General features: G+C 43.6%; 1 protein-coding gene across 2 annotated transcripts in view; it reads right to left on the bottom strand.

Annotated features, from left to right (window-relative positions):
- The window catches only part of lmbrd1 (LMBR1 domain containing 1), a 186,213-nt gene that overhangs the window by 54,080 nt on the left and 117,390 nt on the right, over window positions 1–14,743 (bottom strand). For both annotated transcript variants that reach the window (XR_014613121.1, XM_084159305.1), the window contains exons 10-12: window positions 13,533–13,616; window positions 4,523–4,587; window positions 3,629–3,731 (exon numbers count right to left, since the gene is read on the bottom strand). Coding sequence is in view for 1 of the 2 variants with exons in the window: in XM_084159305.1 (XP_084015431.1) it covers window positions 3,629–3,731; window positions 4,523–4,587; window positions 13,533–13,616 (252 nt within the window). In the remaining variant the exon portion in view is untranslated. The remainder of the gene's footprint in view (window positions 1–3,628; window positions 3,732–4,522; window positions 4,588–13,532; window positions 13,617–14,743) is intronic.

Raw genomic sequence — 14,743 nt, forward strand, 5'->3', positions numbered from 1 at the left:
TGCCTCTCTGATTAATGCCCTCCTTGCCTGGGCCGTGATTTTGGCGGGCGGCCCTCTCTTGGCAGGTTTGTTGTGGTGCCATATTCTTTAAATGTTTTAATAATGGATTAAATGGTGCTCCGTGGGATGTTCAAAGTTTCAGATATTTTTTTATAACCTAACCCTGATCTATACTTCTCCACAACTTTGTCCCTGACCTGTTTGGAGAGCTCCTTGGTCTCCTGAGTGGCGCAGTGGTCTAAGGCACTGCATCGCAGTGCTAACTGTGCCACTAGAGATCCTGGTTCGAATCCAGGCTCTGTCGCAGCCGGCCGCGACCGGGAGACTCATGGGCGGCGCACAATTGGCCCAGCGTCGTCCAGGGTAGGGGAGGGAATGGCCGGCAGGGATGTAGCTCAGTTGATAGAGCATGGCGTTTGCAACGCCAGGGTTGTGGGTTCGATTCCCACGGGGGGCCAGTATAAAAAAAATATATGTATTCACTAACTGTAAGTCGCTCTGGATAAGAGCGTCTGCTAAATGACTAAAATGTCAAATTTAAAAATGTTCATGGTGCCGCTTGCTTGGTGGTGCCCCTTGCTTAGTGGTGTTGCAGACTCTGGGGCCTTTCAAAACAGGTGTATTTATACTGAGATCATGTGACACTTAGATTGCACACAGGTGGACTTTATTTAACTAATTATGTGACTTCTGAAGGTAATTTGTTGCACCAGATCTTATTTAGGGGCTTCATAGCAAAGGGGGTGAATACATATGTACGCACCAAGCTATTTTTTTCATTTCACTTCACCAATTTTGATTATTTTGTGTATGTCCATTACATGAAATCCAAATAAAAATCAATTTAAATTACAGGTTGTAATGCAACAAAAAATGAAAAACGCCAAGGGGGATGAATACTTTTGCAAGGCACTGTATGTGTGTGTGTGCACGCAAATTGGAGCACGGGAGGGTCAGAGAATGAGTCCAAATCAAAGTATGCGAAACGGAGCACAGAGGGCACTTTTCGAATGCGTACTCTGTTTGTACATATTTTGAAGCATCCACCGATGCAAGCTTCAACGGAAAGTATGCACAGAAATAGGATGCAACCACGTAGAAAATGACGCAAAATTTATTGAAATCAATGGTGGCCATTATTTGAGCTGGAGCGAGAGAAAATACACTCCGACTTTGGAATTAAATGTTGCCTATTCACATCTCATATGTTGCCTGACTACAATATTCAATCTTTATACGTTAATAAATACATGCTGCGTTAATTTTAGCATGTTCACCTGACTACAAAACCCACTGTGTGTAGGTCGCAAGCCTGTAGTAAGTTAATAGGGCTAACTGGCTAGCTACTAGTACTGTTTGCTAGCCAGATAGCCACGAAGAATAGTTAGCTAGCTAGCTACTCACAAATAATTGACATCTACCTTGCATAACATTAGTTTTAGGTCATTTTTGCCTGTAAACTATCTGGGTTAGCTACATTATTACGATTCACATATAGCTAGCTGATAGTTATGAAGTAAAACGTTTGCTGTGTTTATATCTTGTTTTTGTCTCTTGCCATTGTCCCGGCTGGAATAAGGTTCAGTGAATGGGTAGCTAGCTAAGTCCATAGTAAGTCAATAGAGCTAGCTAGCCACGAAGAATTGGTAGCTAGCTACCCACGGAAAATGTACATCTACCTTGCATTCCATTCATTTTAGGTCATTTTTGCCTGTTTAACTAGATTATTCCGATTCACATATAGCTAGCTGATAGTTGTGAAGTAAAACGTTTGCTTTGTGTATATCTTGTTTGGTCTCTATTGTTGCGATTGTCCTGGCTGGAAGAAGGTTCAGTGAATGGGGAGATGCTGCGTGAGGTAATACAGTAGGGGGAGTGCTTCTCAAATGTAATGTTTTATGCGTTCCCCCACACTCTCGCCCTCACAAGAACGTACTCAAGAGAACGTCCTCGGAGAATGCACTCGGAGCATGAAAGTATGGAGCACGGTAGTATGCATATTGAGAAACACTGTAGGTGTGTGTATGTGTGTCTAGGTGTGTGTGTGTGTGTGTGTGTGTGTGTCTAGGTGTGTGTGCGTTCGCTTCAGTGGGTCGCAAAAAAAACAAAAACAAAAAACAAAAACTTTTGTGGGGGGAAAACTCTTTGAAAGTCACGCTGACTGAAAATGACCATCCAGAGAGTTGCTTTGGCTGCACGTCACTGTGGAGGAAATGTTAATGCCTGGCACTTTGGCAGCTTTACGGTCATAACTCCTACTGGACTTGACATGCATTTTAAATATTAGTAAAATACACAGTGACCTTTAGAATTTCCATCATCATATCCTCCTACAAGCAAATCAGGGGCTGGATGAGTCTCAAATAGCAGCCTATGCCCTATATATAATTGAACAACTTTTTCTCTCTCTTTCTCTCTCCCTCTATCGCTCAAAAGTAGTGCACTATATAGGGATTAGGAACCCAGGATTTTGGTCATTCACATCACAGAGAAGCCATTATGAATAAGCTATGGGTCTAGGGGGAATAATATATTTTAATTAAAGTATCCTACTCTAATTGCAGAAATCAATGGCCAGGACTTCTCTCTGACTGTGTCCCAAATGGCACCCTATTCCCTATGTAGTGCAATAGTTTTGACCATGGCCCATTGGGATCTTGTCAAAAGTAGTGCACTATATAGGGAATGGGGTGCCATTTGGGACCCATCCTCTCTCTAATACTTCTTGATCTAATTAGCTGATTTGAGAACAATGACGTAGGGAGGCTCTGGAACTATTACATACCAAGGCACCAGAACGCCTACCAATCCACTCCTAAAATCAAATTAAAGTCAAATACAGTTAAGTACTCAATTAAAACTATACCGAGCCACTTACGATTCCACCACTTAAGATAAAGTAAGATCTAAAAGTAATTTAAAATTGCCTGGAACATGGCATGTACTTAATAATGTGTTATTATGGTAAAAGATACTGGTTGACCCCCTGTGACCTGTACTGTTTTAGTAATATAATTAATTATTCTAGATAATATGAGATTGGCAAAATTATGAACATTATCCCGCTGAGGCCAACGGCAAGGAATATTTATCCCACCGAGGCCAACGGCATGGAACATTATCCTACTGAGGCCAACGGCAGGAAACATTATCCCACCGAGGCCAACGGCATGGAACATTATCCTACTGAGGCCAACGGCAGGAAACATTATCCCACTGAGGCCAACGGCATGGAACATTATCCCACTGAGGCCAACGGCATGGAACATTATCCCACTGAGGCCAACGGCATGAAACATTATCCTACTGAGGCCAACGGCATGTAACATTATCCCACTGAGGCCAACGGCATGGAACATTATCCCACTGAGGCCAACGGCATGTAACATTATCCCACTGAGGCCAACGGCATGTAACATTATCCCACTGAGGCCAACGGCATGTAACATTATCCCACTTTAAGGAAAGAGGGGTTCCAATATACTCACAGGGTGTGCGCGCACACACACACACACACACACACACACACACACTTTACATGTTTTGTCATTTAGCAGACGCTCTTATTCAGAGAGACTTCCAGTAAGTGCATTCATCTACGCACACACACGCACCAAACAGTACTCACAGGCTGTAGAGTCAGTAGGAGTTCATTCAGAGGGTTGGTCAGGTTGGTGCCAAACACCATGAAGCCAGAACTGATGCCAGCGGAGTGAAGAGCTTTGTCCAAACTGCCGAGTAGAAAATAACAGAACAGAGCAGAGCAGAGCAGAGCAGAGCAGAACAGAACAAAGCAGAATAGAGTAGAGCAGAGCAGAGTAGAGTAGTTTAGTCTTCCAAGGAAATTATTGTTCACAGGCGTGTACATTCACAGACACAAACCATTTGACATTAGTTTAGCAGCACGTTACTATAACAGACACAAACCATTTGACATTAGTTTAACAGCACGTTACTATAACAGACACAAACCATTTCACATTAGTTTAGCAGCACGTTACTATAACAGACACAAACCATTTTACTTTACTTCAACTATGCATCATAAACCCATATTAACTTTTATCAGACATGAGATATGACGGCACACTGCAACTTCAATTACACCGTCAGGACCCTGCAACTTCACTGGCTACACTAACTACAATCACCCTGTCAGGACCCTGCAACTTCACTGGCTACACTAACTACAATCATCCTGTCAGGACCCTGCAACTTCACTGGCTTCACTAACTACAATCATCCTGTCAGGACCCTGCAACTTCACTGGCTACACTAACTACAATCACCCTGTCAGGACCCTGCAACTTCACTGGCTACACTAACTACAATTACTAGAGCTGACTGTCTGTGTGACTCATGAGTCTTAGTAACAACACTGTCTGTGTGACATGGGCTGTCCTATCTATACTAACTATTACTATGGTACCCAGAGACAGTAATACTGTAATGTGTTGTACTAAATAAGAGTGACTCTGCATTACATTGTTATGGCAGGTTAGGTGTACAGTAGTCTACTTACTTTGAAATGAACAGAGCAACAACAAACAGCAGAGCAACCAGGATGAAGAAAATTCCCAGCAGAATCTGAGGGAGAGACAGAGGGAGAGAGGGAGAGAGATAGAGAAAGGGAGAGAGAGGAGGGAGAGACAGAGGGAGAGAGAGAGAGAGAGAGAGAGAGAGAGAGAGAGAGAGAGAAAGAGAGAGAGAGAGAGAGAGAGAGAGAGGAGGGAGAGACAGAGAGAGAGAGAGAGAGAGAGAGAGAGAGAGAGAGAGAGAGAGAGAGAGAGAGAGAGAGAGAGAGAGAGAGAGAGAGAGAGAGAGAGAAAGCGAGAGAGGCGGGAGAGACAGGGAGAGATAGAGAAAGAGGAGGGAGACAGAGAAATAAATAAAAAAGAGAGAGAAAGAGAGACAGAAAGAGAGAGAGAAAACAAAAGAGATGTTATGTTGTTGAAGGCATCAGCACAAGGGAAGTGTTAGGTATTAATATCCTTCATGCCGTAGACCCCATGCAGAGGGGAAGGAAACGTGTCCCATGGGCCTTAAGACTTTAACCTATGGGTCATGTCATTAGTCAAAGCATGGCCATATGGACTGGCTGGGCACAGAGTGCAGTCTGCCGCTGCTGCCAAAGGTGACGTGGAGGCAGGGGAGGTGAAACAGAGGCCCAGACCAGTGTCTGTCTGTCTGCTCGTCTGCCAGTGGCCCTCCTGCCCTCAGGTCCCCAGGGGAAATATACAGGCAAACACATGGACACACATATGCCAGATACAGACACCCCACAACACACACACACACACACACACACAAACATGATTACCTTGCTGAGCCCAATCATGTCTGACAGTCTTTGTCTCCTTCAGAATATGCTGTCTCTCTGAGAACAACGTAGTATCTCTGTAATGACCACGGCCGTGTCCCCCATTGCACCCTAATCCCTATGTAGTGCACTACTTTTGACCACTGCCCATAGGGAACAGGGTGCCATTTAGGATGCAGGCCATCCCTTACGCTTTGAACACAGCGACTGCGTCATTGCGTTTTGGTACACCAGAAGTACATTCATTTCCAGTGGAACGCTGCGTTTGCCTTCCAGCATTGGAAATGGTCCCAGCTGCCTTGAGATCATTGACAAGATCCTCCCGTGTAGTTCTGGGCTGATTCCTCACCGTTCACATGATCATTGCAACTCCACGAGGTGAGATCTTGCATGGAGCCCCAGGCCGAGGGAGATTGACAGTTATTTTGTGTTTCTTCCATTTCCAAATAATCGCACCAACTGTTGTCACCTTCTCACCAAGCTGCTTGGCGATGGTCTTGTAGCCCATTCCAACCTTGTGTAGGTCTACAATCTTGTCCCTGACATCCTTGGAGAGCTCTTTGGTCTTGGCCATGATGGAGAGTTTGGAATCTGATTGATTGATTGCTTCTGTGGACAGGTGTCTTTTATACAGGTAACAAACTGAGATTAGGAGCACTCCCTTTAAGAGTGTGCTCCTAATCTCAGTTTGTTACCTGTATAAAAGACACCTGGGAGCAATAAATCTTTCTGATTGAGTGGGGGTCAAATACTTATTTCCCTCATTAAAATGCAAATCAATTTATAACATTTTTGACATGCGTTTTTCTGGATTTTTTTGTTGTTATTCTGTCTCTCACTGTTCAAATAAACCTACTATTAAAATTATAGACTGATCATTTCTTTGTCAGTGGACAAACGTACAAAATCAGCAGGGGATCAAATACTTTTTTCCCTCACTGTATGCGTCAAACTGTATGAGTAGACAGCTTAACAGAAACGGTAGCAGAAGGTGAATGTTGAACTTTTGTTGCACACATATCCATATGATGCTGCGTACAATTTTGTGCAATGACGCCGTCGGTGTGTTCAAAGCCTTAGTGAGGTTGAGCAGTCCCACTCTCTCCTTTAGCACTACACTCCTCTCTGTAGAAAGGATTCTCCTGTATGTCTATGTTCAGCCTGCCCTTCCTTTTTCTCAATATGTACTGATTGGCAGGGCATTGAAGAGAGATGGCCCTCGCCTATCATTATTTGAGAGAGAGAGAGAGAGAGAGAGAGAGAGATGTGCCTCCATTCCCCTCTGTGATAATGACCAGACAGTATGTGTAGAGATGGATCGGTCAGAGGGTTAGTCTGCACCAGTCCTGTGTTCAAATCATATAGTCTTTAGTCTGTCTGGATTGCCAGATGGGTGGGGATCGCCACTGTGGGACTTTTGAAATGGTTCCATTGTGCCAGACAAGCTCAATCAAGCACAGATAAAGTATTTTAAATTATTTTAAATAGTATTTGAAGCCAGGTCTGCTCTGCACTGGGATCAGGGCTTTGTCTGTATCAGCCAGGGGTGGCTGGTACAGGGAGGCTACAGTATGATGGCAATGTTGTTATACCATACAGTGTGTGTGTGGCAGGGTTGTGCTGCAGTACAGTGTGTTTTCATTAGGAGTATCTCAGGTGCCGTGTATTCATCTTTAAACAGTCCCTAAACCCCACCACAGGGCCTTTGGCCCGGCACAGAGGAGCAGACTAAACCCCACCACAAGGCCTTTGGCCCGGCACAGAGGAGCAGACTAAACCTCACCACAAGGCCTTTGGCCCGGCACAGAGGAGCAGACTAAACCCCACCACAGGGCCTTTGGCCCGGCACAGAGGAGCAGACTAAACCTCACCACAAGGCCTTTGGCCCGGCACAGAGGAGCAGACTAAACCCCACCACAAGGCCTTTGGCCCAACACAGAGGAGCAGACTAAACCCCACCACAAGGCCTTTGGCCCGGCACAGAGGAGCAGACTAAACCCCACCACAAGGCCTTTGGCCCGGCACAGAGGAGCAGACTAAACCCCACCACAAGGCCTTTGGCCCGGCACAGAGGAGCAGACTAAACCTCACCACAAGGCCTTTGGCCTGGCACAGTGGAGCAGACTAAACCTCACCACAAGGCCTTTGGCCCGGCACAGAGGAGCAGACTAAACCTCACCACAAGGCCTTTGGTCCGGCACAGAGGAGCAGACTAAACCTCACCACAAGGCCTTTGGCCCGGCACAGTGGAGCAACACTAATTCTACAAGCTGAGCTGTATTATAGTGTCCACCATCTATTCTCACAGCAGCCTCTGAGACACAGTTATAGGCTGTCATTGTGTTCATCTTTACATAGTGTTCTATTGGCATCTCCAGGGAATGTTAGCTGCCAGGCAACACAATGTTAGCTACAGGAAGGTAGGCCAAAGAATGAGATTCTTTAAGTAGGTTTATAAAGAAAATGTATGTAAAGATAGTTTATCGTTTTTAGTTTATAGTGTAAGTTTATACATTTGTAACAAACAGTGATTGTTATTTTGGTTCCTGCCAAATAGCGAGCTTGTGTTACTGAATAGTGTAGGCATAAAAGCTGAATTCTGTGCCAAGGAACAGAGACATCTCCAGTATTTAGACTGAGGCTGGATTGAGGCTATATATTTGAGCATGGACTTGGGCTATCTATTAAACGTTAATGATCACTGCAACAGCCCCACACAGGCAGATACAGCAGACTGCCTGGAGCAGTGGTTACTGCTCTCCATTCACCTCTACAGACAGCCAGCCAGCCAGACAGCCAGACAGACAGCAAGACAGATAGACAGACAGACAGACACCCAGCCAGAAAGCCAGCCAGCCAGCCAGCCAGCCAGCCAGCCAGCCAGCCAGCCAGCCAGCCAGCCAGCCAGCCAGCCAGCCAGCCAGCCAGACAGACAGACAGACAGACAGACAGACAGACAGACAGACAGACAGACAGACAGACAGACAGACAGACAGACAGACAGACAGACAGACAGACAGACAGACAGACAGACAGCCAGCCAGCCAGACAGACAGACAGACAGACTGGTCCATTTAGCTGTCTGTCTTTATTGTTCTCATCTCATAATGGGACATTCTGATACACCGAGATGGGAGGAACAAGGGATCACCCACCAACATCATACAGACATGTATGTTGGCCAGACGTGTGGGTGTGAAGGTAAATGTTACTGTCTGAGGTGCAGTTACATGGTTATCAGCTAAGCTAATTTAGTCATTAGTAACCAATTAGTCAATTAGGCCTCATCAAAGTCTCTCGAGGCTCATTAGGGAAGCAGATGACAGTAAATACATTCAAAATGTAATACAATAACATCAATCAAGATTAAATCATCATATTGAGTTCACTAGGGTCACTCACAAACACGCCTGTCTGTCAATCAAAAGTATTTATAAAGCCATTTTAACACCAATACTAGTTACGTAATGCTTTATAATGGCCTAGAACCCACAAGGAGCAAGCAACAGCAGCCTGACAGACCAACCGACAGACAGAAAGGTTGCAGGAAAGTACCGCTGTGATCGACACACAGACAGACACTAACGCATTAGAGCCACCACAGCAGAAGCGTGTGCAGGGCTCTACACTGACCTTTTTAACAAGGAGCACATGTGCACCTAAGTTGAAAAATGTAAGCGCACACAAATATATTTAGGAGCACATATGGAAGTAAAATGGTCGCACTGTAGAGCCCTGGTGTGTGAGTGAAACAGAGAAACACCGGTAGGTAGCAATGCTCTCGAGGGATCGCTGCCTGGCGCTTGGTGCTCCCAAAGAGCAAGAAGTAGCAGTCAGAGAGAGACAGACAGTAAAACAGACATACAGGTTGCAAGAAAAGGTCCTTGATCCCATTCCAGTCAGATTTCACCATTTACATTTACATTTTAGTCATTTAGCAGACGCTCTTAACCAGAGCGACTTACAGTTAGTGAGTGCATACATTTTTTATACTGGCCCCCTGTGGGAAACGAACCCACAACCCTGGCGTTGCAAGCGCCATGCTCTACCAACTGAGCTACAGTTAGATCAGGCATTGAAGTGATCTAACATGTCTGGTGTCATATGATCTACCACGTCTGGTGTCATATGATCTAACATGTCTGGTGTCATATTATCTAACATGTCTGGTGTCATATGATCTAACATGTCTGGTGTCATATGATCTAACATGTCTGGTGTCATATGATCTAACATGTCTGGTGTCATATGATCTAACATGTCTGGTGTCATTATCTAACATGTCTGGTGTCATTATCTAACATGTCTGGTGTCATATTATCTAACATGTCTGGTGTCATATTATCTAACATGTCTGGTGTCATATTATCTACCATGTCTGGTGTCATATGATCTAACATGTCTGGTGTCATATGATCTAACATGTCTGGTGTCATATGATCTAACATGTCTGGTGTCATATTATCTAACATGTCTGGTGTCATATTATCTAACTCGTCTGGTGTCATATTATCTAACTCGTCTGGTGTCATATGATCTAACATGTCTGGTGTCATATTATCTAACATGTCTGGTGTCATATTATCTACCATGTCTGGTGTCATATGATCTACCATGTCTGGTGTCATATGATCTAACATGTCTGGTGTCATATGATCTAACATGTCTGGTGTCATATTATCTAACATGTCTGGTGTCATATGATCTACCATGTCTGGTGTCATATGATCTACCATGTCTGGTGTCATATTATCTAACATGTCTGGTGTCATATGATCTACCACGTCTGGTGTCATATGATCTAACATGTCTGGTGTCATATTATCTAACATGTCTGGTGTCATATGATCTAACATGTCTGGTGTCATATGATCTAACATGTCTGGTGTCATATTATCTAACATGTCTGGTGTCATATTATCTAACATGTCTGGTGTCATATTATCTAACATGTCTGGTGTCATATGATCTAACATGTCTGGTGTCATATGATCTAACATGTCTGGTGTCATATGATCTAACATGTCTGGTGTCATTATCTAACATGTCTGGTGTCATTATCTAACATGTCTGGTGTCATTATCTAACATGTCTGGTGTCATATTATCTAACATGTCTGGTGTCATATTATCTACCATGTCTGGTGTCATATGATCTAACATGTCTGGTGTCATATGATCTAACATGTCTGGTGTCATATGATCTAACATGTCTGGTGTCATATTATCTAACATGTCTGGTGTCATATTATCTAACTCGTCTGGTGTCATATTATCTAACTCGTCTGGTGTCATATGATCTAACATGTCTGGTGTCATATTATCTAACATGTCTGGTGTCATATTATCTACCATGTCTGGTGTCATATGATCTACCATGTCTGGTGTCATATGATCTAACATGTCTGGTGTCATATGATCTAACATGTCTGGTGTCATATTATCTAACATGTCTGGTGTCATATGATCTACCACGTCTGGTGTCATATGATCTAACATGTCTGGTGTCATATTATCTAACATGTCTGGTGTCATATGATCTAACATGTCTGGTGTCATATGATCTAACATGTCTGGTGTCATATGATCTAACATGTCTGGTGTCATATGATCTAACATGTCTGGTGTCATTATCTAACATGTCTGGTGTCATTATCTAACATGTCTGGTGTCATATTATCTAACATGTCTGGTGTCATATTATCTAACATGTCTGGTGTCATATTATCTACCATGTCTGGTGTCATATGATCTAACATGTCTGGTGTCATATGATCTAACATGTCTGGTGTCATATGATCTAACATGTCTGGTGTCATATTATCTAACATGTCTGGTGTCATATTATCTAACTCGTCTGGTGTCATATTATCTAACTCGTCTGGTGTCATATGATCTAACATGTCTGGTGTCATATTATCTAACATGTCTGGTGTCATATTATCTACCATGTCTGGTGTCATATGATCTACCATGTCTGGTGTCATATGATCTAACATGTCTGGTGTCATATGATCTAACATGTCTGGTGTCATATTATCTAACATGTCTGGTGTCATATGATCTACCATGTCTGGTGTCATATGATCTACCATGTCTGGTGTCATATTATCTAACATGTCTGGTGTCATATTATCTACCATGTCTGGTGTCATATGATCTAACATGTCTGGTGTCATATTATCTAACATGTCTGGTGTCATATTATCTAACATGTCTGGTGTCATATTATCTACCATGTCTGGTGTCATATTATCTAACATGTCTGGTGTCATATGATCTAACATGTCTGGTGTCATATGATCTAACATGTCTGGTGTCATATTATCTAACATGTCTGGTGTCATATTATCTAACATGTCTGGTGTCATATTATCTAACATGTCTGGTGTCATATTATCTAACATGTCTGGTGTCATATTATCTACCATGTCTGGTGTCATATGATCTAACATGTCTGGTGTCATATGATCTAACATGTCTGGTGTCATATTATCTAACATGTCTGGTGTCATATGATCTAACATGTCTGGTGTCATATTATCTAACATGTCTGGTGTCATATGATCTACCATGTCTGGTGTCATATGATCTACCATGTCTGGTGTCATATTATCTAACATGTCTGGTGTCATATTATCTAACATGTCTGGTGTCATATTATCTAACATGTCTGGTGTCATATTATCTAACATGTCTGGTGTCATATGATCTAACATGTCTGGTGTCATATGATCTAACATGTCTGGTGTCATATTATCTAACATGTCTGGTGTCATATTATCTAACATGTCTGGTGTCATATGATCTAACATGTCTGGTGTCATATGATCTAACATGTCTGGTGTCATATGATCTAACATGTCTGGTGAGCAACACACAGCCAATCAGACACTAACACATGACAGCAGCAGAAACAGAGAACCACCAGAAGACTGGTAGGTAGCTCTGCTCTGGAGCGCCCCACTCCCTGTTGCTTTGCTCATCATTCCTCGCTGGTGCCTGAGCATACAGTAGATATATCTCCCATCTCATTACTGTGTAGATGTGAGTCTTGGGAGTGTCATTAGGACTGGACCCCCTCGGTTAAAGATACACTGTTACAGAAGCTAGCCGGCTGCTTTAACATTTCATTAGAGCTTAATGAATCCCCATAGATAGCATATGGATGGCTTTCTTTCATTTGGACAGATGTACATCCCAGCAAACATGTATATTAGTCCCATATTTCTTGAAATAGATGTTCGATAGTGACACTTCTTAAAAATACATAAAGATTTACCAACTTGCTCACTCATTTTCTCCAAAATGTTTGCAGACAGACTACTAACTATGGCCATAGTGGAGAGAGGTGCAATCCCATTACCCGGTGTTATCTGTAGGGGTGTGGGTTAAGGCACATTCCTTCTACAGTCGTTTAGTGTGTGTCTTTCAGTAATGACATCAAAAGGTGGGACAGCATTGTTTAGAAAAATATGTTTAAAACGAAACAAAGCGAATAATTAGATCAGCATTGTTAAACCTAATAATAGAACAACTCAATATGTTCTATTGAAATAATAGGGTCCAAAAAAGAATCTAAAATCATTAGCTTCTTATATTTCCAACATGAAGTTGAGGAGTCAGGGTTTGGGACAGCCACCTCTCTATAGAAATCGGTGTATAAACAATGCAGTTGTATTATATTCATGTAACTGTATCTTTGTTATTGCCTCGGATTGAATTAGACCATATACGGATGTAAATACATGTCCTAAGTGTGGAGACTTAAATGTTTTTTTTTTTTAATAGTTTTTTAGGGGTGGTACTGCAATCTGCACCACTTCTGTAGAATCACACATATAGGGAACAGGGCACCATTTGGGATGTACACTAGATGATGTGTTAACTCATAATCAGTGTGTCTCTTCCTAGTTACTGTATGGAACAGATGACATGATGAACCGTCAGCAGGGACTGCTGTGTGTGTACGAGTGCCTTTCCAGCAGGTAAAGAGAGATGACCGTGATTCTTCAATATCTCTTTCATCTCCAACGTCACACCGTATTGGAACCGGTTGAAACTGTCAAATCCATTTAAGTTCTCAAAGTGAAAAGTTAACGGAAATTAAAATGACAGACCGGCTTCTGGTTAGATGGGGACCTGAGTGTGTGTGTGTGTGTCTGTGTGTGTGTGTGTGTGTGTGTGTGTGTGTGTGTGTGTGTGTGTCTCACCTTGAGTGGTCTGAGAGCAGATCCAACCTTGGTGCAGCAGTGACTCTCTGCTATCTCCAGATGTCTGCCCCGCCTCTGGAGCACCTAAAGGACCCCGATGAAAACAAGACTGAAGGTTCTGTTGTTCCATAAAGAGGTGGTTAGTAAGCCTCTTTATTCCATCCTCAATGTTATCACCTACGCAGCTTGTCTTGGATTTATGTTTATTATTTTTTATTGTCATATAAACAAATTAAAACTGAGAGAGATGCTGCTTCTAAACAGGGCAAGGTGACCGTGCTGCTTCTAAACAGGGCAAGGTGACCGTGCTGCTTCTAAACAGGGCAAGGTGACCGTGCTGCTTCTAAACAGGGCAAGGTGACCGTGCTGCTTCTAAACAGGGCAAGGTGACCGTGCTGCTTCTAAACAGGGCAAGGTGACCGTGCTGCTTCTAAACAGGGCAAGGTGACCGTGCTGCTTCTAAACAGGGCAAGGTGACCGGGGACAATAGTTTGGTTAAACAGTACAAATACGACCTACGCATTTGGATCAAGAAGGCGAAACCCAAGTATAGAGACAAAGTAGAGGAACAATTCAGCGGGTCGGACACAAGGCATATGTGACGGGCTCCTAACCATCACGGTATACAAAAAGAAAGCCAGCCACATCGCGGTCACCAACGCCACCCTACCGGAGGAGCTAAACACCGTTTTCTCACGATTTGAGAACAATGACCCTGAGCTGCCGAGGAGAGCCCCCGATGACAACGTGGGCTACACAGGACGTATGTAAGTCATTTGATGGCATCCCTAGCCGTGCCCTCAGAGCATGTGCAGACCAGCTGGCTGTTGTGTTCTCTGACATTTTCAATCTCTCCCTAGCTCAGGCCGCTATACTCACCTGCTTCAAGATGTCCACTATCATCCTGGTGCCCAAGAAAGGGAAGGTAACTCAACTGAATGACTACCGACCAGTAGCACTCACTTCCGTCATCATAAAGTCAAGGAGCATATCACCTCTTCCCTCCCCGACACACTCGACCCTCTCCAATTCGCCTTCCGCCCTGACAGATTCACGGACGATGCAATCGCCATTGTACTGCACACTGCCCTTTTCTCCCCACACTCCCTCAACGGTCACTTCCCTGCTATCCCCCTAGGGACATTCCCCCCCACACCCCCTCAACGGTCACTTCCCTGCTATCCCCCTAGGGACATTCCCCCAACACCCCC

The sequence above is a fragment of the Coregonus lavaretus genome (genome assembly GCF_964263955.1).
Source record: "Coregonus lavaretus genome assembly, chromosome: 1".
Lineage (NCBI taxonomy): Eukaryota > Metazoa > Chordata > Actinopteri > Salmoniformes > Salmonidae > Coregonus > Coregonus lavaretus.